This window comes from Schistocerca serialis, chromosome 3 (assembly GCF_023864345.2).
Source record: "Schistocerca serialis cubense isolate TAMUIC-IGC-003099 chromosome 3, iqSchSeri2.2, whole genome shotgun sequence".
NCBI lineage: Eukaryota > Metazoa > Arthropoda > Insecta > Orthoptera > Acrididae > Schistocerca > Schistocerca serialis.
The window spans coordinates 681,093,290-681,118,157 of record NC_064640.1 but is presented as its reverse complement, the minus strand read 5'-3'; the positions used below and the strand labels follow the sequence as shown (position 1 = coordinate 681,118,157).

Sequence of the window (24,868 nt, the reverse complement as noted above, 5' to 3'; positions counted from 1 at the left end):
GCTTTCCATTCCGCCCCGATAGTTGGGTGGTCAGCATGACGGATTGCCGTCCTACGGGCCCGGGTTCGATTCCCGGCTGGGTCGGGGATTTTCTCCGCTCAGGGACTGGGCGTTGTGTTGACTTCATCATCATTTCATCCCCATCCGGCGCACAGGTCGCCCAATGTGGCGTCGAATGTAATAAGACCTGCACCAAGGCGGCCGGACCTGCCCCGCAAGGGGCCTTCCGGCCAATGACGCCAAACGCTCATTTCCATTTCCATTTCTACTTTCCAAATGTCACAGACGTTCTGCGTGAAGTATGTGAGTGTCATCACGAAACAAAGGATGTTGCGGAGATATAGCTTAACCACAGCCCGGGAGATTGTTTCCAGAATGAATTTTTCACTCTGTAGCGGTGCGTGCGCTATATGAAACTTCCTGGCAGATTGAAACTGCGCCTCGGACCACTACTCAAACCTGGAAGTTTGGAAGGTAGGAGATGAGGTAAGGGAGAAGTAAAACTGTGAGAATGGATCCTGAGTCGCGCTTGAAAAGATCAGTTAGTAACCCACTTGCCCCCAAAAGGCAAAGATGCCAGAATGGAGACCCTCTCCAGCACACAGTTTTATTCTGACAGGAAGTTTCATTTCAGTGCACGCTTCGCTGCAGAGCGAAAAATTCATTCTGCTGAATGTGTAATGTAAATCGGACGCGTAACATAGTCTCTGTAGTGTGCACCCTCTCTGGAGTCTAGCCCCAACTATGTTGCGCCTGAGTCGTAGGCAGTTAGGCGATCTTCCATGTAGGCTGAGTTCCGTATCTTCTGGATTTATACGGTATTTTTGTATCATTCTGACCATCCTGGAGTTGCTTATTAATGCTAGGTCATCAGCGTAGCCGAGTCTAGCTGAAATGTGGTTCTCTTTTACACCTTATAATTTTCCGTTTCTGGTTTTGGTGTCTTTTTTATAGTTAATCTGATTAATTCTGAGAGTATTTCAGGTTACCTCATCATACATTCTAAGGAGGGTAAAGAAAGACGCACCACGAAGTAATTGTCCGAAGGGGACGGAAATCAATAGTAGTAATGTATTAGTACAGAGAAACAAATGATTACAGTTTAAGGAAAATTGGATGCTTTATTCAAGACAAAGAGCTTCACAGATTGAGAAAGTCAAGTACGCGTTGGTCAACATATGGCCCTAATGCAAGCAATTATTCCGCTTGGTATTATTTGACAGAGTTGCTGGATGTCCTCCCGAGGGAAATCGTGCCAGATTCTGTCCAACTGGCGCACTGTATAATCAAAATCCCGAACTGGTTGTGGGGCCCTGCCCATAATGCTCCAAACGTTCTCGATTGGGGAGAGATCCGGCGACATTGCTGGCCAAGATAGGGTTTTGTAAGCGTGAAGACAAACAGTAGAAACTCTAGACGTGACCGGACAGTCATTATCGAAATGTAAACCCAGGATGGTTTACGATGAAGGGCAACAAAACGGGGCTACAATATGTCGACGTACCGTGGTGCTGTATGCGTGCTACGGATGACAACCATTGGGTCCTGCTGTGAAAAAAAATGTCATCCCAGACCATCACTCTGGCTATCGGACCGTATGGTTGGCGTCAATCCTACTGGTATCCCACCTCTGTCCGGGGCGTTTCCAGACACGTCTTCGTTGGCCATCGGGACGGCGTACGAAGTGAGATTCATTACTGAAGACAATTCTACTCCAGTCAATGAGATTCCAGGCCACGATGACCAGGAAAGACGTGCCTGGAGACGCCCTGGACAGCGGTGGGATACCAGTTTAACTGTCGCCCGCCGTATTGCTCGACAACCAAGAATGATGGTCTGGGGTGCCAATTCATTTCATTGCAGGACCTCTTTGATTGTAATACGTAGCACCCTTACAGCACAGCGGTACACACATGATATTCCACTCCCCGTTTTGGCGTCCTTCATGGCAAGCCATCATGGACTTATATTTCAGCAAGATAATGCTAAACCGCAAAGGTGAGAGTTTCTACTCCTCGCTTTTGTGATTGCCAAACACTATATTGGCCAGCAAGGTCGCCAGAGCTCTCCCCAACTGAGAACGTTTGGAGGACAATGGGTAGGGCTCTGCTATCATCTCGGTACTGTGATGATGTGACATGTGACACGTCTATTGCATAGAATTGGACACGATATCCCCCAGGATACAACTGTATCAATCAACGCCAAGCCGAATAACTTCTTGCATAAAAGGCAGTGGTAGAGTAACGCGTTGTTGATTTGCTCAACTTGTGAAACACTTTCTCTAGAATAAATGACACAATTTTTCTAAAATTGTAATCATTTGTTTGTCTGAATGTACGCCACATTCGGATAATTTCTTCGTGGAGCGTCGTTTAATTTGCTTAGGGTGTATTTATTAGTGTCTGTCTGTGTATGCTGCCATAGGACTCTGTGAAATCTACAACCAGTATTTTTCCATTTACATTAAATTCCACCAGCTTCTCAGTTATTTGTTTCTGGGTGAACAGATTAACCAATACAGACCTATCCTCCACATTTCACATTGTTTTGGTCCAATTAGCTCTTTCTCTTGCAACATCTGTAGGTATAGCTTGCCTCGCAAACTTTCTTTTAAGTACTGCAATTCTGATGCTAGTTGTGGCAGTACAATTTTAACGAAAAAAAAAAACGAGCAAAAGTCTAATATTTACTGCGTGCTTTTTTATTGTTTTAGTTGTATTTCGTTATATCGTTCAATGATGAGGAGATGAAAGTTGGGTTACTATCTTCGCTACGTAACAGCTGTACGCACAGTACGAAGGATACTGTTGCTGCAGTTGGTAGTGATCTGCACGTTGTAAATACAGTCAGGAGTAGGAAAAAACCAGCTCATCCTGTAAACATTGTTACGGTGCTGCTCGAAAACTATGTCGACTTTACACACTAGATAGTGAATATATAATTGCATGGAGGATGGGCCATTTTCTTTTGTTGTTCATTATATCATAATACCGGAATACTATGGGGCCTTAATAGAAATATGGCAAAGAAGAAACTGCAAGTGGATATGTGAACTGCAACAGTTCTGAAATGACATATGAAGCATCTACAAGTCAACACCTTCACTCGCAGAAGCATCGCTAACAAGTGTGTTACGAGGTACTGATGACCGAACACTGATAAATACTTATCAGCGTTTTTAGAACCACCGTTACAATTTTTATAAGAAACCAATAAACCGCTATAGCTGTATTAGTTGGAAATCGAACTGCGATCTAATTTTAGATTATATCATGAGCAAAAGGCAAGACCGAGGTCAACTCAATTGAAACAAAATATTAGAGTTGAAGATTTTAAACGAGTCTGTAGAGATGCAGTTTAAGAGAGATAGAGACAATGGATCAGTAGAGTACTACCTACAGATTTAAGGTAGGCTCTGGGCACTGCTACAGCAATTACTCTGCACAATTTTGAAGCTTCTTTGCATTTCTTTAGTGGCTTCAAAGTAGAATTTAACAAGAAGTATTTTTAGCAATCTGACGGGATCGCTATTCGCTGTCCTTTGTCTCTCCTTGTCACCAACCTTTTCATGGAAGATTTTGAGCAGCGTGCATTCGACTCAGCAATTTTAAAACCAACAGTATTTTGGCGATACTTTTAAGGTTTGTCCTCATAGTTGAGATAGTCTCCGAGAGTTCCTCCCGCGTCTTAATTTCACACACGAAAAAATACAGTGAAGACGAAGAAAGAATAGTGTTTGCTGTTTTTTGACGTCATTATGCGACGTAAGAGCGATGACGCGTTTGGACATTCAGTATTTCGAAAGCCCACTCATATAGGCCAAGCAGCCAAATGAAAAAGAAACAGAAATGATAAAGTAAGTAAACTGTATATTATTTCAGAAGTAATTGCTGTAACTCCCAATTCATTTATCCCACTATGGGACAAATGGTTAATACCTTCATGGAATGGCTCAGATGGCTCTGAGCACTATGGGACATATCATCTGAGGTCATAACTAACCTAAGGACATCACACACATCCATGCCCGAGGCAGGATTCGAACCTACGACCGTAGGTTCTGGACTGAAGCGCCTAGAACCGCTCGGCCACCGCGGCCGCCACCTTCATGGGAAAAGTGTTCGTGGTTGTCTGCGGAAATAAGACTGTACTCAGTCTTGCACCTCTTCCTTCGAAGCAAATACGTACTCCAGAAATATAGAAATCGCATGGGGAGAGATTGGGACAGTATAGGTTCAGTGATTGGGTGAATGTTGAGGCACAACAGAACGTCACGAACATCCTTCGTCCTCATGTGCTATCTTTGGTGCGTGTTTCTATCAACTGTCTGTGTCGGATTGAGGTAACCGCATGGCCAGCAAGAATTCCAGATCTGTCTCCAATAGAACACATCTCGGATGCCAACTCATTCCCAGTGGCAGAATCTTGTACACTACTGGCCATTAAAATTGCTACACCACGAAGATGACGTGCTACAGACACGAAATTTAACCGACACGAAGAAGATGCTGTGATATGCAAATGATTAGCTTTTCAGAGCATTCACACAAGGGTGGCGCCGGTGGCGACACCTACAACGTGCTGACATGAGGAAAGTTTACAACCGATTTCTCATACACAAACAGCAGTTGACCGGTGTTGCCTGGTGAAACGTTGTTGTGATGCCTCGTGTGAGGAGGACAAATGCGTACCATCACGTTTCCGACTTTGATAAAGGTCGGATTGTAGCCTATCGCGATTGCGGTTTATCGTATCGCGACATTTCCGCTCGCGTTGGCCGAGATCCAACGACAGTTAGCAAAATATGGAATCGGTGGGTTCAGGAGGGTAATACGGAACGCCGTGCCGGATCCCAACGGCCTCGTATCACTAGCAGTCGAGATGACAGGCATCTTATGCGCATGGCTGTAACGGATCGTGCAGCCACGTCTCGTTCCCCGAGTCAACAGATGGGGACGCTTGCAAGACAACAACCATCTGCACGAACAGTTCGATGACATTTGCAACAGCATGGACTATCAGCTCGGAGACCATGGCTGCGGTTATCCTTGACGCTGCATCTCAGACTCAACGACGAACCTGGGTGCACGAATGGCAAAACGTCATCTTTTGGGATGAATTCAGGTTCTGTTTACAGCATCAAAATGGTTGCATCCGTGTTTGGCGACATCGCGGTGAACGCACATTGGAAGCGTGTATTCGTCATCGCCATACTGGCGTATCACCCGGCGCGATGGTATGGGGTGCCATTGGTTACACGTCTCGGTCACCTCTAGTTCGCATTGACGGCACTTTGAACAGTGGACGTTACATTTCAGATATGTTACGACCCGTGGCTCTCCCCTTCATTCGATCCCTGCGAAACCCTACATTTCAGCAGGATAATGCACGACCGCATGTTGCAGATACTGTACGGGCCTTTCTGGATGCATAAAGTGTTCGACTGCTGCCCTGGCCACCACATTCTCCAGATCTCTCACCAATTGAAAACGTCTGGTCAATGGTGGCCGAGCAACTGGCTCGTCACAATACGCCAGTCACTACTCTTGATGAACTGTGGTATCGTGTTGAAGCTGCATGGGCAGCTGTACCTGTACACGCCATCCAAGCTCTGTTTGACTCAATGCCCAAGCGTATCAAGGCCGTTATTATGGCCAGAGGTGGTTGTTCTAGGAACTGATTTCTTAAGATCTATGCACCCAAATTGCTTGAAAATTTAATCACATGTCAGTTCTAGTATAATATATTTGTCCAATGAATACCGGTTTATCATCTGCGTTTCTTCTTGGTCTAGCAATTATAATGGCCAGTAGTGTATATTAAGGAGTAGTTACAACAGTTATGGGCCAACTTTCATCAGGATAGAATACAACTACTTTATGACACACTTTCCAGTCGAATCAGTGCATGTATCAAGGCCAGAGGTGGTGCAACGTCATACTGATAAGTGGTCTCATACTGCCAAGTTCTATGAAAATCTGGCTCGATTTTATAACCCAATAACTAAAACCTGTCTCTGCAAAGATTGGCTTTGAAATAAACATCAATAATACATAAATACTAATCCCAGACAACCAATCACTTTTACTCGGAAAACCGTCCGTAGAAGCTGTTGATGAATAGATCTACCCTGACTACAAAATTAAACTAGGGAAAAACCATCAAAATGCAGAAATTACTCACAGAATAGGACAGCGCACGGCAGCGTTCCAAAAACAAAGATTTATCCAGACCATCAAGGATGTCTCAGATAACTTGAATGCTAAAGTCTATAAAATGTATATGCGCCTCCTACCATTTACAACTTACGTCTTGGGAACTATGACTCCGACTAAGGCAAGTGCTTATAAACTAAAGCGCACATAACGAACCATTGAACGACGTATGCCAGGAGTCGGCCACAGAGCTATGATTCGCTCGGAGGAAATTAGAAAGAGAACAAAGATAACAGATGTATTTGAGAGGATTGCAAGTCTGCAGTGACAATGGGCCGGACACGTAGGCTCGACAAGATCGCAGTAGGAACACCTCTAGAACCCCCGGGGAGATGGCTTGATGTTGTGAAGCTCGTGGTTAGACCACGATGGTACCAGGTGGCTCAGATCGAAGGAAATGAAACCATGGAGAGTCCTGTTTCCGTCAATGGACTGAAATAGGCTGAAGAAGAAGAAGAAGAAGAAATAACACCATATACCTTCTCTGTAGTAGGTACACTTCTTCGCCAACGTAGGATGTTTAATAACGCTCAAATACCACTGACGTCCGTGTATACAAGGGCCCTACACGCACCCAAACATCAGACACCCGTAATTATAATCACAGCTACTGAAATGACTGCAGTTCTATTTCGGAAACACACATTTATCCAGTGCATGTGATTCAGAGATAACGAATACCAGTGCACTAGTCCCTTAATTTCTTAGCTGTGCTTCCACTATAGTTATGAAAAAAAGATCCCCCCACAGTCTCATAAGTACGTCATTTGGATCCAGTTTTGTGTGGTAGAATCCTCCGGCACATTGAAGAGTATGAAACGAAGACTCCAAAGTCGGCAACGTTTAATGTACCACAGAGTGTTGATTCTGTGACACCGGAAATGCTACTATTAGGCCTTTACAACGTCGACCTAGAGTCTCCACAAAAGCTCCAGTATCCGGCATTAGCTGTGCGAAAAAGGTGCTGCGATGTATGCAACAGAATTGTCAACAGTGCTTACAGTTACCTCAGGAGCTGCAGCTCCTGGTAGGGATCAGAGCAGTTGGTTTCTATTCCAGATCCAACGCTATTACAGGGAGGGTTTTGACTCCTGGGAATATGCCGCGTCAAGACTGGAGCAAGAGTGAATTGAGAAAATAATCCTTCACAGTTTAATTTTGATTAAATTTGCAGAATAATTATCGTCAAACAATCATCTGGATGGAACCTTATAGAAAGAAACCAGTTTGTTGATGTTGGGGCCGTGCGTGTGGAAACATTGTGTTGGAGGGGAATACAGAGCTTCAGACCCTACTGGTTGGGGAATTGCTGTTAAAATCAAGGTATAGTAGCCAGAGGTGAAGTTTTCAACCCGCTTCATGGACGATGATGATTGTCAGGAACGAGCTATTATGATGGATGAGTTCCTCATTCGGAGTGACCAGCCAGGCCTTCATATCTGAATCTTACAAATGCACCAGAGAGGGAAATTGCAACCTGTTAGCTGCTATCAAGGATTCTTCTAAACCTTGGAACAGCTCTTCCTCAGGAATTAAACTGGCTGCCAGTAGGCCTCTTGAACCCGTTTACAGTTTTTATGTCACGTTTTTGCAGTAGTATTTGACAATTATGGGTAGCCACATTCCCTATTAACTTCGTTCGATTTTTGTGTAAGGACTTTTTCTATTTTGTTTATTTTTGATATAGGACATCTTGTCGTACACCATCAGATGCACTTCAATAGCATTTATTTGCCAAACTGGTATTCGTCTATGCAGCCAGCCTATCATCAGTATCATCTGACTCAGAGGATAAGTAAATGTACGCATATCGATGTCAATAACACACACAACAATTTGTACGCATTAAAGTAGAAACGTAAGATTACTTGCATACTGTGCATGTCTACAACAAAAGGCATGCCTGTCAAGTATAAAATCTTCACAAAGGCGTAAAATAATGTGGATCTAGAAAACATAGATATCCATGAATATTCAAAATCTGATTAGAGCCCTGTTCATAACCATACCTATATTTTTCCGATAGATGTCATTTTTAACCATTAGACTTTAATGTATACAAAATTTTCTGTGCTATCGATGTCGATTGGGGTATATTTATTTGTTTACCCTCTGTATCAGACGCCACCGATGATGGGCTCAAAGCCCCAATCGGTCTGGCAAATAAATACCTTTGATGAGCAACTCGTGGTGTAAAACACGATGTCCTTCACCAAATACACGCAACCGGTGGACCACCTGAATATAAGATTGTCTATCTTTCTTCAAATATAAACATTCATTTTCCGAACTTTTGTAATATCGTAGGCCAAATTTTCTTTTCTTCGTCATACTTACCTTGTGATCCCATCGGGACGGAGTTCGTGTAACCCGTTTGTCTGCGTCTGGAGTAGAGAACATCTTCAACTCTGAGATCGTTTACTAAATGCTGGAGCATCGTGGCTCTGAGGCAGGACCCCGGAATCAGCCCGGTATTTACGTAGTTGAATGTGAGAAATCATCTAAATACCACATCCACGTTAGCCGCAGACCGACCCGCCGAACGGATTCGATCCCGGGCTGGCGCGCCTCCCGGAATCCTAGAAGAGACGCTTTAACAAGCTGGACTGTCCGGGTGGGTTATCGTAAACCAAATGTGTTGTAAATATTCTTTACCTGGTTCGGCAGCCCATCAGATATCTCGTATAGGAAATACGCTCTCAACTGTCCGAATGTTGCGTAGTATGATGACAGACACGATGATAGTGTATTGCTGTTTAAGCACGGGACAGCCTAAAAGCGGATGGGTAATAAGGAGGGCGCAGCCCTGGGCGACTGCTTCAAAAGCCATCGTGGCGCTCGTTAAGGCCGCAGCCACAGACCCTCAGGCTGAGAAAACGAGCCACGGCCGCAGTTTACCTTGCTCCGCGCTTCCAGCCTCCCTCATCACAGAGCTAAAAATTCATCTGGACCCCATGGTCCTTCTCCTTTAGTCCGTACAATGCTCATCATTAGTTTCCGAACTGTAGCTTGTTAACTTGAAACTTGAAATAGGCTGTTTAGTCACAAACACCGTGTTAATATATCGGTGTATAACGGTAATTACTGGTGCCGGGACTCTCGGCCGTTGAATCGGATGATGTCACAAAAGTTCTGTGATGTTCTGACGAAGAACCTACTCGTCATCGTCAGGCGATGATGTCGACTGTTTTGCTTTAACGATATATCGCAGAGTGTTAACGACGCCATCCAAAGCCTTGCACGAGAATCTCGGCAATATTATTGCGTCCAGAAAACATTCAAAAGCACATGATAAGTAATAGTTGCCGCGTAGAGGGGTAATCTGCCGGTGTGTTGTAATGAGAACATCCCTTAACAGGTCGTGCGGTAGCGTTCTCGCTTCCCGCGCCCGGGTTCCCGGGTTCGATTCCCGGCGGAGTGAGGGATTTTCTCTGCCTCGTGATGACTGGGTGTTCTGTGATGTCCTTAGGTTAGTTAGGTTTAAGTAGTTCTAGGGGACTGATGACCATAGATGTTAAGTCCCATAGTGCTCAGTGCCATTTGAACCATTTTAAGCCATCCCTTCACATTTCATCCAGGCGTAGGATTTGTTATGCACATAGTACATGTTGTTGTTGTTGTTGTTGTTGTGGTCTTCAGTCCTGAGACTGGTTTGATGCAGCTCTCCATGCTACTCTATCCTGTGCAAGCTGCTTCATCTCCCAGTACGTACTGCAGCGTACATCCTTCTGAATCTGCTTAGTGTATTCATCTCTTGGTCTCCCTCTACGATTTTTACCCTCCACGTTGCCCTCCAATACTAAATTGGTGATCCCTCGATGCCTCAGAACATGTCCTACCAACCGATCCCTTCTTCTAATCAAGTTGTGCCACAAACTCCTCTTCTCCCCAATTCTGTTCAATACGTCCTCATTAGTTATGTGATCTACCCATCTAATCTTCGGCATTCTTCTGTAGTACCACATTTCGAAAGCTTCTATTCTCTTCTTGTCAAAAGTACAGTTTTTTATTTTTGCCTTTTAATTTTTTATTTTTACCTTTCTTTCTTTCTACGACATTACTGCAGCAAATTGTTAGACTTATTGTCTTCTTTTGTGAATTTTAATTTCTCACTTCATCTCTTGTAAGAAAGGCAGAGACTTAATTTTTATCACGTATCGAGACGTGCAGCAAAAAGATGCATCCTTACACGGGTCACATGCCGCAGTAAATTTGAATAAGAGATTTTGATGGTCATTGACATCGCTGCGCCCGCCGTTCTCGACTATAAATGACCGCTGGGACGCGGGCGCGGAGAGACCAAATTCCGGATCGAGATGGAAGCTGCCTGCTGTTTACTGCGGGAGGCGCACCGGCAACAGATGGAGCTCCACGCAGTACAAAACAATTCGCACTTGAACGCGGTGTCGGCGTTCTCGCAAACTGAGGGCAGGAACGCACACAACCCAAGTGTATGAGCACGGCAAACATACAGAGATGGTCAACCGCTGAGTGCAGGCGATAGCGGTTGTCGCAGCTAAACAACACTGATGACCCTCGATGGAGGGAAAAATGAGAGATGATGAGGTGCGAACGCGCGAGAAGACAAGGTATGGAAGTAATAACACCAGCAGTTCTCGACAGAATTTTTGGAGGGCTCGCTTGGATGTAAGGTGAACATCTGAACTGTTCCAAAGCAGTCCCCTCCAAATAAATTCCCAACTGGGAAGCATAAATAATCAAAGAACATCATTGTCGAGCTGTCGATAACACCGTCTTGCTCAATAACAGAAAGAAATGAAACGTGAAAAAGAAAACGGCGCAGTAGAGTGTCATTCATCGTCGAGCGGGTTGGGGTAGCTTATCAGTATGTACGGTACATTGTGTGCACAGTTTAAACTCTAAAGAACTGCGTGTGATTCGAAGAGACGTCGAGCTCAGATCAACTCGCACTCCGTTTGAACGTAGTTTCTGGGGTGGACAGTTCTTGACTTAGAAAATTTACGTGGATAAGCACGATTTTGATCATTTTTGACCGGCCGGTGTGGCTGAGTGGTTCCAGGCTCTTCAGTCTGGAACCGCGCGACCGCTACGGCCGCACGTTCGAATCCTGCCACGGGCATGGATGGGCATGGATGTGTGTGTTGTCCTTAGGTTAGTTAGGTTTAAGTAGTTCTAAGTTCTAGGAGACTGGTGATCTCAGATGTCAAGAATCATTGTGCTCAGAGCCATTTTTGATCATTTTTGTGGACAGTGTCAGATTTTGTCAAATGTGCATAACCTGAATATAGTGACAGTCAGTAACCATCAAGATCACATGGGGGCTTTGGCCAATGCAAGTGCAATAGTATTTAAATTGTTAGATAGATTTTTTTCAATAGACAAACGAGCGTTTAGCTTTGTTACCACTTGAGAGAATTTCCTGTCCACTACGAGGAACTGCTGACCAGCTCTTCCCACATAAAGACAAATTCCTTGAGAAATGAGGACAGAACAAGTTAAATGCGAGTAACTACTCTTTCGGTCCCCTAGACATATTAACTCCGAGCTCAAAGTCCTAATCCTGTAAAGTAGTCAGAGGTAAAGTAGGAGCAGAAAAATTAAAAATAAATAAAGAAAGAGAGGTACATCACCAGTACTCCCTCCAAGCCAACTCGCTAGGTCGTTCCCATCATTTCGATATCTTTGTACATCTTTATGGAGGTTGTCTGCGGATCTCACTGATGAAATTTGAGAAACATTTTTTTTTTATCCTTTCAGTTAAGTGCATGACAAGTTCGTAAGGCTGTGAGAATATATAACAACAACTTTACATGATTGGTAGCTTGACAACAATGATCGTGCAACTCTTTCGAGCATGACATAATTCTGATTCACGTCGATAGAAAGATCGATTCGTTCAGTCAGGTCAGCTTTGGTGTTAAGTGGAATAAAGTACACCACGCCCTCGACATTCCCTCCAAAGGAAAAAGTCAAGGGAAGTTAAATCCGATTCGGACTCTCTGTACAATTAATGTCATATATCTATATCTTGAAAGCGTACCTGTAGTGGTGATCCTGAGTCAGGAGAATTACTCTTAGCATTTATCTAAAACACTATGAATTCTCGGCACACCGTGCTACCTTAACTGGGATTCTCCCTGGAGACTGCAGTAACTAGCAACAAAGTTTTTACAAAGTCATAATTCTAGCTGTAAGGCTGCCCTGCTGTGTGGAGTTACTAACAATGGAACGTCGTGTTGCAGATTGCGATGAAGCTGGGCGTCGCCGTGCTGCTGGTCGCTGCTGGCGTCGCCGCCACACTCCATGCTACAGGTACGTCTAGTGTCACCGATGTCAACTAACATTTGTTGCGGATACAGGAGGTGGACATAAAAATGGAAACACCAAAAACACAATTTATACGGTATGGGAAAACCATTGGTATACAAAACAGCTTCCAGTCGTCTCGGGAAGGATAAATACCGGTCATGTATAGTTTCGCCGGCCGCTGTGGCAGAGCGATTCTAGGCGCTTCAGTCCGGAACCGCGCTGCTGCTAGGGTCGCAGGTTCGAATCCTGTCTCGGGCATCGATGTGTGTGATGCCCTTAGGTTAGTTAGGTTTAAGTAGTTCTAAGTCCAAGGGACTTAGATGTTAAGTCCCATAGTGCTTAGAGCCATTTGAACCATTTGTATGGTTTCCAAAGCAATCTTTTCTTTTCTCTATTCTTCATGCAAAGTAGTGGCCAATTCAGCTAACGATGATGGAGGTAGAAGCGATCACGCACACTTCTCTCCTAAGAAGACCACAAATGCTCGCTGTGTGAAAAGGGATCCAGTCGTCTTGGAACACAGCATCATCATTGGCGAAGAAACATTGTGCGATGAGATGGACGTGATCAACCAAAATGGCCACAAAACCCTTGACAGTAATGCGACCTTGCACAGTAACTATGGGGTTCATGGAATACCACGATATAGCTGAGCAACGAAACACCACCGTGTTTTACGTTTTGGGCGTAAACTCGGCCAGAATTTGGAATCAGTGTGGAACAAGACTCATCCGACTAAATGACTTTCTTCCATTGCACCACAGTCCACGTTTCATGGCTTTGGAGCCACGTTTTCCTGCTATTAGCATTTGCATCACTGATGAATGGTTTTGGAATTCCGTCCTGCAATTCCCCGCTTCGGAGCTCCCTTCACGTTATTTGGTGCTGACAGGTTTCGCGAGTGCGACGCTGAGGTGACTTTTACAGCTGTCGTCCTCTTATTTTTGGTCGCAATCATCTTCAATGATCTCTGTCACGATCAATCAACACACACTTCTGTCAGCGTTGTGACTTTGAGGATGATGTTTTTCCGTTTTCTTTGTACGCAGTATAAATCTTCATACGGTGCCTCTTGAAACCCCAAACATTTTGGCTCCCTTGTTTACGGAAGCACTCACCATACAAGCACCAACAATTTTCGCACGTTCGAATTCACTTCACTCCGACATAATGCACTCACAATTTACACAGAACATTGTTGTGACCACGACTGATGCTTGCAGCATATTGAGAACATTGTACAGGCGCCGTTCGTGGACAAATACAACATCACTATATATGGGCTTGGATAGCATATGCATTTATGTTCAAGCAAGCATTTCTCGCGATGTTTCCATATTTTTATCCAACCACTATATGTAAAAGTGCTGTTCTAAAGTTGGACAGACTTCTTATATGTACACCACTCTTGAAAGATAACTATATGACATACCTAGCACTGCAGAATGCCAACTTCTGGAGCTTACGATACTGCAGTTCGTCATTTCGAATGTTGAGGATGGAAGGAGTTTTTCAAAAATGGCTCTGAGCACTATGGGACTTAACTACTGAGGTCATCAGTCCCCTAGAACTTAGAACTACTTAAACCTAACTAACCTAAGGACATCACACACATCCATGCCCGAGGCAGGATTCGAACCTGCGACCGTAGCGGTCACGCGGTTCCAAACTGACGCGCTTAGAGCCGCACGGCCACACCGGCCGGCGAAGGAGTTTTTCATCACCACTATTGGGACAGCTAGGAGATGAGATGTGGAGGAATACGGTTCCTGATCATCAGACTGAACGCCGATTTCCAGTATTCCGTTCTATGTTTAATGCGCTTCTAGATTATGTTGTGCCGGTGTGATGGGGAATTCATAAACACAATATTCACTATAGAGCGCTTCTTTGAAAACTCTTGTCAACCGTATAAACGTAAATATGACGTTTTCGTGATGCAAAACGTAAAAGCCCTCAACTATTGGCCAGTAGAAATATGTTATGTAACACGAAAACACAACTTTTACACTGTTCCGCACTACTGTAAGTGATTACGAGTGGATCACACAGGCGGAAGCATGCAATCAAGACTCCCTTCTGACAACTTTGAATCTTGTCAGAGATTCTTTAATGGCTTAGATCATATTGTAGCTTTCAGGTCATCCTATGGTGTCATTGAAAGGGAAGGTAGCTCACAGGCTCTTCGGAAGTGTTTTACACGACAACGTTCCATTCAGGAGGATGATATTTTTCCCAGCAGCAGTCTTCTAATTCCTTGCCTGTTCTCGTTTCTCCACGGGCTCGGCATTGTTATGTGGGCTGTGACAATGTTAATGGCAGTGGCTGGCCTGATGCCCTTCTGAAGCTATCACTCTCCCCAGGACGAAATCTGTGCTCCCTCTGACCGCGTTTAGAAGAAACCTTGTGATTAAGTATCTGAATGTTTACGAAATTTTTGCGTGGCGTGTATCTCATGCGGGAAGTGGGTACCAGTTCGGTATTTCTACATCTACATCTACATCGATACTCCGCAGTCCACCTTACGGCGCTTGGCGGAGGGTACCCCGTAACAGTACTAGACCTTTTCTTTCCTATTCCTCTCGCAAACAGTATGAGGAAAAACGACTGTCTATATGCCTCCGTATGAGCCCTAATTTCTCGTATCTTATCTTCGTGGTCATTACGGTCAACGTACGTTGCAGGCAACAGAATCGCTCTACAGTCAGCTTCAAATTCTTGTTCTCTAAATTTTCTCAATAGCGTTCCTCGAAAAGAACGTTGCCTTCCCTCCAGGGATTCTAATTTGAGTTCTCGAAGCGTCACCGTTGACACTTGCGTATTGTTCGAATCTACCAGTAACAAATCTAGCAACCCGCCTCTGAATTTCTTCGATGTCTTCCTTTAATCCGTTCTGGTACGGATCCTAAACACTCAAACAGTACTCAAGAATAGGTCGCACTAGCGTCCTGTATGCGGCCTCCTTTCCAAGTGAACCACTCTTACCTAAAATTGTCCCAGTAAACCGAAGTCGACCATTCGCCTTTCCTACTATAACCCTCAAATGCTCGTTCCATTTCGTATGGGTTTGCAACGTTACGCCTAAATATTTAAAGGACGTGACTGTGTCAGGCAGGACAATACTAATGCTGTATCTGAACATTAAGGGGTTTGTTTTTCTTACTCATCAGCATTAAATTATATTTTTCTACATTTAAAGCTAGCTGTTATTCCTCACATCGGCTAGAAATTTTATCTGAATCTTCTTATACCCTTCCACAGTCACTCAATGTCGACACTTTACCGTACACCACAGCATCATTAGCAAATAACCGAAGATTGCAGCCCATCCTGTACGCCAAATCATTTATGCATATAGAGAATAATAGCGGACCTATCACACTTTCCTGGGGCACTCCTGACGATACCCTTGTCTCTGATGAACAGTTGCCGTCGAAGAGTACATACTGAGTTCTATAACTTTAGAAGTCTTCGAGCCACTCACATATGTGTGAACCTTTTCCATACGCTCTTACTTTCTTTAACAGCCTGCAATGGAGCACCGTGTTAAATGCTTTCCAGAAAATTAGAAATTGGAATCTGCCTGTGGCCCTTCTTCCATAGTTCGCAATATATCATTTGAGAAAAGGGCAAGCTGAGTTTCGACGAGCGATGCTTTCTAAAACCTTGCTGATTCGCGGACATTAGCTTCTCGGTCTCAAGAAAATTTATGTCATTTGAACTGAGAATATGTTCAAATATTCTCCAGCAAATCGGTATATTGGCCTGCAATTTTGCGGTTCCATTCTTTTGCCTTCTTACACACAGGAGTCACCTGCGCTTTTTTCCAGTCGCTTTGGACATTGCGCTGAGCGAGAGATTCACGATAAATGCGAGCTAAGTAAGGGGCCAATGCCGTAGAGTGCTCTTTCAAAAACTGAATTTGAATTCCATCCGGACCTGGTGACTTTTTTTTTTCAACTCTTTCGGTTTTTTCTGTACGTCAGGGATACTTATTACTCTGCAGTCCATACGGGAGTATACCATACTGTCCAATGGTCAAATGACAGTATGTTTGAACGGTTCTGTTGTGTGAATGATTTCTTGAACGTGTTTAAAACTTCGGCTTTCGTTTTGCTATCTTCAACTCCAACACCAGACTGGTCAACAAGTGACTGGATGGAAGCCTTAGAACCACTTAGCAACTTTACGTAGGACCAGAATTTTCTCGGGTTTTCTGCCAGATATTTTGGTAGGGCAATTACCTCGTTGGATGTGGGAAACCGCGTAAAAACCACTTACAGCCTCGTCGTAAGCGAATTTACGTCGCAAATCCAAGATGCGGATTCAGTCCAGAGCGAGTTCGCCTCCCCGAATCCCGGAAGTGGTGCGTTAACGCGCTCGGCTATCCAGGCGGATATCCTCAGAAGGAAATTATATCATGCAAAATGTTGTTGATGGTGATTGTGAACGAGTAAGGTTCGTTTAATCAGCATGAGAGTGAATGAACACATTTTCCATGATCTCTACAATCATCCTATTTTAGTATTGTTGAGCGTCTGTGTATGTAACTTACTGGAAAAAAGTGAGGGTCCACTATAATCCTCTAGCATGTGTTACGAAATTGGAACTGTTTCTTTATGAAGAACAGTATATAATATAAATGACTACCGTTCGGTATTTATCTGAACCGACAATGCATGGTGTGCAAAACGGCAGTGTTGAGTCGATATAATTTTAGCGGGCTTTTCATACTACGTTGTCAAACTACTATAGCCTCACACCAATAGACACAGGACAGAAGTTTGACATCTGACAAGACATTTGGCGTAATCTGGTAATCAACAACCATGCACCTTCATCTGTCGTCTCAAACTGTTGGGATAAAATTTCTGCCACCAGCATTATTCGAAGTGTTGCGCTCGCTACGGAGCGTCAAATATTTACCAGCGATGTATGGACTCCTGCGGTCCGGCCTGGTAAGGCGTGTGTCTGGAAACCGCAAGGTCGTGGATCGAATCTGGCTCTGACGCTCGGTTTTTCGGTTCGCCTTTCACCTAGTCTTCACTTCTCAATGACGAGTAGATTCACCAAAAACGACGAGTGGTTCTATAGGATTACTGGTGTAAGCTACGGACACACAATTCGCCGAAGTGGCGTCCAGTTGAAAGACTTGTGCCAGGCCACTGAGCCACACGGGATTATTACTATCGACTCTGGCCAATGAGCTGACTAAAATCATAACTACTAACATTTCATATCTCTAGCACAAAGGTAAAGTAAACCAAGAAATATTCAAGGAGTGCGAATAATTTACATTAAAGTAATTCGGAAAAGCGTGTCCAATAGCGATTTCTTCATATAGAGTGATGTTAAGAAATTACGTGAAGAATGAGAAGACATCAAAATGGGAAAACGTTACATTTCCACTTGGGTTAGAACTACAGCAAAATCGTCAATTTAACTCACTCTTGAGGAATAATCAGCTAAAAGTTTGTATCATACAAATATTAGCTATAAATCCATATATATGATAAAAATTTATGTGTGTTTGTTCCACATTTCATCCTGGATCACTGGATGGATTTCAACCAAACTTCGTGCACATATCACTTACTGTCCGGAAAGAATCGATAGCCGGCCGGGGTGGCCGAGCGGTTCCAGGCGTTACAGTTTGGAACCGCGCGACCGATACGGTCGCAGGTTCGAATCCTGCCTCGGGCATGGATGTGTGTGATGTTCTTAGGTTAGTTAGGTTTAAGTCGTTCTAAGTTCTAGGGGACTGATGACCACAGAAGCTAAGTCCCATAGTAATAACAATAAAAAAATAAAAGAAAAAAAAGAGTCGATATGAGGGTAAGAACCATCTACCTATCAAAGGGATGGGGGTAGAGGTGAAAAATAAGTAGCTAACGACGCGTGAATACCCAGACTTCTTTCATCCAGTACTTGAGAATGAGAGCAATTAGTGACCTGCAACAAACTTAACACATAATTTCAAACCTTTACGATACATTTTCTCGCTGATAACCCCCACAAAATCATGAAAGGGGAAAAGTTTATCGTTTACTACCTTTTTACTGTTCATGTAGTAAAACTTCCGCATCAGACATGTCGTTTTAATTTTTTACTTCTTCTGCAAATAATTTCATTCGTCACTCATTTCGCCGACAGCACTCACATATGCCGCTGAGTTTACCTAGAAACGTTTATCGTTGTACGACTCATACTTCAGGAGATATGATTTTATAAACATTCAGCTATGTAGAGCCAACGGCCTTGCCACAGTGGTAATGCTGTTTCCCGTCAGATCACCGAAGTTAAGCGCTGGACTAGCACTTGGATGGGTGACCATCCAGTCTGCCGAGCGCTTTTGGCAAGCGGGGTGCACTCAGCCTTTGTGAGGCAAACTGAGGAGCTACTTGACTGAGAAGTAAACTGACATACGGCCTGGAGAACGGTGTGCTGACCACATGCCCCTCCGTATCTGCATCCAGTAACGCCTATGGGCTGAGGATGACACGGCGGCCGGTCGGTACTGTTGCGCCTTCATGGCCTGTTCGCGATGAGATTAGATTAGATTAGAGCTGTGTGGAAACGAAAATGCAGGACGAAATTCGCTAGAAATACAGGTGAAATACGTATACAAATACGTATGAGATATGTTAAATATGTGTAAAATGTCCGTATGAATGTATCTAAATCTACATCATACTCTGCAAGCCACCTAATGGCAAAGCCAGGGATAGGAAACTCCTCTTAAACCTCTGAATCTATTTAAACCAAATTTGGTAGACATAATACTTTCTTTCTGGAAAGAAATACTGTTGGGATAAGAAGCAGCCAACTCCAATTTGGCACGGGGTGATAACATGGAGAGGGTATGAGCGGAGGAAGAAATGGACAGAAAGAGAAGATAAAGGAGATCAGCACAGGTATAGGGAAAGAGGAGATCGACTAAGAGTTGAGGGAGGGGCGGAATGGACAGAGAAAGAGAAGAGGAGGAGATGAACAGAGAGGGGGAAGGAGATACGCTGAGAGAGAGAGGGAGAGAAGAGGCGAGGAGGAGATAGAGGGGTCAGGAGGAGATGGGTTTAGAGGGGGGAGGAGGAGACGGATAGAGGGTGTAGCAGATGGTCAGAGAGGGTGGGGAGGAGCAGATGGTCTGAGAGAGGGGGCAGTACGTGATGGACAGGTGGGCAAGACTAGATGGAGAATGAGTGTGGTGGGGGTGGAGGAAGTGGACAAAGAGAAGGGGGGAGAGGGAGATGGATAGAGGGATGGTAAAGGAGAGAGCAAACGGACAAAGAGAGGAAGAAGCAGAGGATAGACTAACAGAATTGGGATATGTATACATCTGGACAGCGCTGGGTGCTCAGCTAGTGATTTTAGAAATATGGGATCATACAGTAGCGTAACACTGCTCCATAGCATCTTGTACAGCGACAGTGTTTTACTTACCCTTTAATGAAGCAAAGAACCCTCTGAGAATTTTGATTTTTAGTACGTTGGAGGCAATATTGAGAGCTGTGAGAATTTTTGCTCAAAGTTTGATAATATTAAAAACAGCGATTTCTCATAAAGCAGGTTCTACCAAAAATCTCTTAAATATTTTAGAAATAATTTGTGTTTGATAATCATTATTTGAGTCACTGTGTGCAATGGTATTTCATTTTTGTGGAATAAAATTTTGTAAATGGTTTTCCGTTTCCAGACAGTAAACCTAAATATTCTGTAATGCATTTTTGCAGGTTTGCGTAATTTGGAAAGTCATATACATTGTGCGAATTGTACTTTTTTAATTAGCATATGTGATCTTTCACAAAGACTATAATTTGATTTTCTGGAATGACTAATTAGACCAGCATAATGCATGCTGTTGGGTACGCTTCATTACAGTATACTTTTAAGGAGTATTTTAACATGCTAAATTCCAAACATTTTTACCTTCTTCATATTTTAATCGTTAGCTTAATTACCTGCAATTTGCTTTATTCACTGTCATTTCTTGCTGGATGATCTTTTTATCATTATCGTTGTTCTCTTCCCCTATTCTCGCCTTCAAGGTGAAGGTTCACATGGAGTCCATTCAGGATCGTGAGACAAACTGATAATCGACTGTAAAGGACAAACAGTTATATTGTGCAAATACGCTTCACGGGTTTGCCGCCGGATCGTAATGTGTAACTCGCACAATATTTCATCGATGCAACTGCTCGACATCAACAGGTGGTGGTAGCTGCTGCTGTCACTGCTGCAAGGGCCATTCAAGACTGATAGCTCCCTAATAGCTCATAAATAAACGCACCCGAACAGTTGATACACTAAAACAATAAACTAAAAGTGACTCTGTTCTAAGACCAATGGTGCATTTCACTTTCCCTTTCAGTCTTGGGTTAATGTGATGCTATGGCTACAGCAAGGACATTGACCGCAGAACTTAAATAATGAAAATTCAAGGATACGCAAGTGTATGTCTCGTGTGTTCTCCGGAAAGGTGGTTAACACAAGTTGTAGTGTTTTACATCATACTAGAGGAAAAAAATTACGAATTTGGTTGTAGTTCAGTCGGAGGCCCTTTCCCTTTAAGTATATTTCAGTCGAGCTTATTTTTCTTTGTACCAACGGTATTTGACGCAGCCATCTATGGGTAACAGTGATAGACGTAAAATTGTATTTATTATGCCGTATTTGTTTCCTAACAGTATACTCGATATGGAATAAGAAAATATTTCAGCCTTCACCTAAAAGTGAACCTGAAGTCTGTACATCTAATGTCGCGAATACACCGTTTAGTATTTTGTAAACACTCCACTCCGCAGCCGACGGCGATGTTACAAGACGTTGTTGTGACCAGTATTTGGCTTTCAAGTGCAAATGAAGCGGTAACGTGCAGTTCCCGATCTCCCAACTGTTCTCCTTATCCTGTGTTAACTGTTAAATCAATTGTCAGTTTCTCGTGGAGTGTGGGAATGTGACACTACTGATCGTATTCAGTTTGTTGAATGCAGACATTTAGTATGATGACGCTGTGGGGTCACTCTAAATGAACGGCCCACCCATGCGCTCATAATTTTTCCCTGCCACTTTCTTTATCGTCTTAATAATCCGTAACGGCACTATCACGGCACTGCAATGCGCAAACTTTTCTCATTTTCCATTCTCTCTTGTCAGCTAACGGAATCTGTGTTAATGCAGTGTTTAAAACTATTATGGAACTTAGTTACATAATTAATTACAATACTTATATGAATGTTGCAGCTTATTCAGATGACAGAAGGTGTCTAAAATGGCGTTTTTGTTTTTTTGACAGGTGGCGAGCCTGTGGCTGGTGGTATGCAATACCAAGGACCTGCGCGTCTCAAGAGAGACCCTCTCGGCTTCAACGCCAGAGGTTTCCATGACGATATTTTTGGACAAGAGTTCGGCGTTTTCCATACAGTGAAGAGGTAAACTGTTACCTGTTTAAAGAGTAATTATTTTCAGTGGTGCGTCGCTTTATCAATAACGTTTTCAAGTGATACTTGAAGTTTTTCACTGTATTTATCAAAGTAATGAAATTTGCATTATTCATGTAAACAGAATTATTGACCTAATCTAGGTTTCACTATAGGAAACACCCTCTTTATTATCTCTAAGCCTGTCACGTTTTCTTTACAGAACATGGTCGAAGTGTTTCACTATAGGAAACACCCTCTTTATTATATCTAAGCCCGTCACGTTTTCGTTACAGAACATGGTCGAAGTCTTCCGATGGTTACCGTTCGATATTGGTATATCAGCCATGAAACACGATTGGGCCCTTTTCTTGTTGCTATTCCAGCATTCAGTCGTCGAAAGTAGCTTCCACTAAGATTAGCACAATGAATCTGTGCGGTCTTCTTGAAGAAAGGCCAGTAACATCTGCCGTTTGGCACACAGGCATATTTCCATCACATACAGAAGATCTTGCAGCAATGCAGCCAGATATTTTGGCAAGCAACTCCCTCTCCCCCATTCTCGCGGTACGAACTCCCTCTGTCGCGCGATTTCAACCTAGAGTGGGAGGGGCAGTCATGGGCCCTGTCAGATAAAAGTACAAATGAACAAAGAAAATACACATAGCATGCACACCACCCTCTGTTGACTACTAAAACCGGATATGATTACAGTCAAATATATTCTTGAGGCAACAGCTATCACGGGGCGGATAAGTGGTTGATACTCATTTCATGCCTCTATAATTTTCATCAACACAAAGCCGGATCCAACGCATGGTCAAAGCAAAATCCTCCCTCTCTCCCAGAAACGCAGTCAGTTCTCTCATAACACTGCCGGAATAATTTGAAGTAAATGCCCAACCTCTGTATTGGAGTAAGCTAAAGGATGGTAAATATTGAGGCGGTAGACGGCAATACAGGTTTGCATATCTGTTGTTGACTTTTTGGGAGCAAGTGCTTTTCGATGGTCTACGCTGCTGGTGATTAATTCGCTCATTCATTCATTCGTCGTGTTCCGTGGATCCCATCAAGAAGGAAACCTTCAGGGAAGTGAAATAGATCAAGATATACGAGAGCGTGCAGAAAAGCAATGCCTCCTAATTTTTTTTAATGTGAAAACCCTTAAAGATTTGTTATATTCAGAACTTTATTCTCCATGTCAACATATTTATTTCTCAAAATAGTCACCGTAAAGGTGAACACATTTCTCCCAATGAGAGCCCAGTTTGTTGACATCGTCACTGTAGAATGTTTGAGTCTGTTGACGGAGCCACATATTCACCTACAATTTGATAGTGATCAAGCGGGCAAGCGAAGTCCTCGAAGGTGTTGTTTAAGTTTTGGAAACAGATGAAAATCTGATGGGGCCAAGTTGGAACTGTGTGTAGGATGATAAATGACAGACGTCGGATTGTTTCAGATGTCGCATTGTTCGTGTGTGATCTGGCATTGTCATGCTGAAGTAGAGGGTGCTCCATGTGTGGACAAACTCTTCGAATTCGAAACTCGATTACAGCACGTTGTTTCTCACGCACCGACGTAATTTACGTTACACATCGCCATGTCACACGCTACAAACCGAAGTCCTCTATCGGCAGAGGAGTGCAAATATGTAGACATGAAGAATAAAGATGTAGAATGTTAATAACGTTTGCTTTATTTAAAAAAAGCTTTAAGAATTTTCACATACAAAATTCGGAGGGATTGCTCTTTAGCATGCACTCGTAGCACTCTAGAATTGATCACTGTACGGTTTTGTATGATGTTTCCATAACAGATTCACTGGTTTTTCCACGAAGTCACCCAACAAATATAACAAATGAAGATTAGAGATCAACGTCCCTTCGACAAAGTGTTCGTTAGAAACAAAGCACAAGGCTCGCATTGTGGGAGGTTAGGGAAGGAGGTCTTTTTCAAGGGAATGATTCCGGAATTTTCCTCAAGTGGTATAGGGAAACAAGTACAACTTATATTTGGATAGCGAAAAGGGGTTCGCCGTCCTCCCGAATGTTAGTCGAGTGTCTTACCCACTGTGATGCCTCTTTCGGTAACAAATTAAAGTCTCCAAATCACGGTGTCTACTTTTACATCAAGTTTCTTTTCCATTTCACAGCCGTGCGGAGTGGCCGTGCGGATAGAGGCGCCATGTCACTGACTCCGCGGCCCCTCCCCCCGGAGGTTCGAGTCCTGGGTGTGTGTGTTGTTCCTAGCATAAGTTAGTTTAAATATTGTGTAAGTCTAGGGACTGATGACCTCAGATGTTAAACCCCATAGTGCTCAGAGCCATTTAAACCATTTTTGGTACAGCTCGCCACTCTAGTCTACACTAACAGTCCTCTTCAACTCCGAATAACTACTGCAATCTGCGTTTGAACCTGCTTACCATATTCATCCCTTTTACTCTTCCTACACTTTTTACACTTCACACCACTCCATAACAAATTTAATGATCCCTTCATGCATCAGGATGTGTCCCGTCAACCGACCCCTTCTTTTAGTCAAGTTTTACCACAATTTGCCTTTTTCCCCAATTTGATTCAATGCTCCTCATCAGTTTCTAGATCTATCCATCTAATCTTCAGCACTCTTCTGTGGCACCATATTTCCAAAGCTTCTGTTCTCTTCCTTTGTGAACTGATTATTGTCCACGTTACACTTCCGTAACAGGCTACGCTCCAGATGAGTAATTTCGGAAAAGACTTTCTACGACTTACATTTATATTACATGTTAACAAATTCATTTCCCCCCCCCCCCTCCCCCGCCCCAATGAACCATGGACCTTGCTGTCGGTGGGGTGTCTTGCATGACTCAGCGATACAGATAGCCGTAAAGTAAGTACAACCACAACTGAGGGGTATCTGGTGAGAGGCCAAACAAACGTGTGGTTCCCGAAGAGAGAC

The 24,868-nt window shown here is 43.5% G+C and overlaps 1 protein-coding gene across 1 annotated transcript in view; it reads left to right on the top strand.

Annotated features, from left to right (window-relative positions):
• Positions 1–24,868, top strand: part of LOC126470563 (uncharacterized) — a 341,531-nt gene that overhangs the window by 309,335 nt on the left and 7,328 nt on the right. The window contains exons 2-3 of the mRNA XM_050098501.1: positions 12,443–12,512; positions 21,802–21,937. Coding sequence (XP_049954458.1) covers positions 12,449–12,512; positions 21,802–21,937 — 200 coding nt within the window. The 5' untranslated portion in view covers positions 12,443–12,448. The remainder of the gene's footprint in view (positions 1–12,442; positions 12,513–21,801; positions 21,938–24,868) is intronic.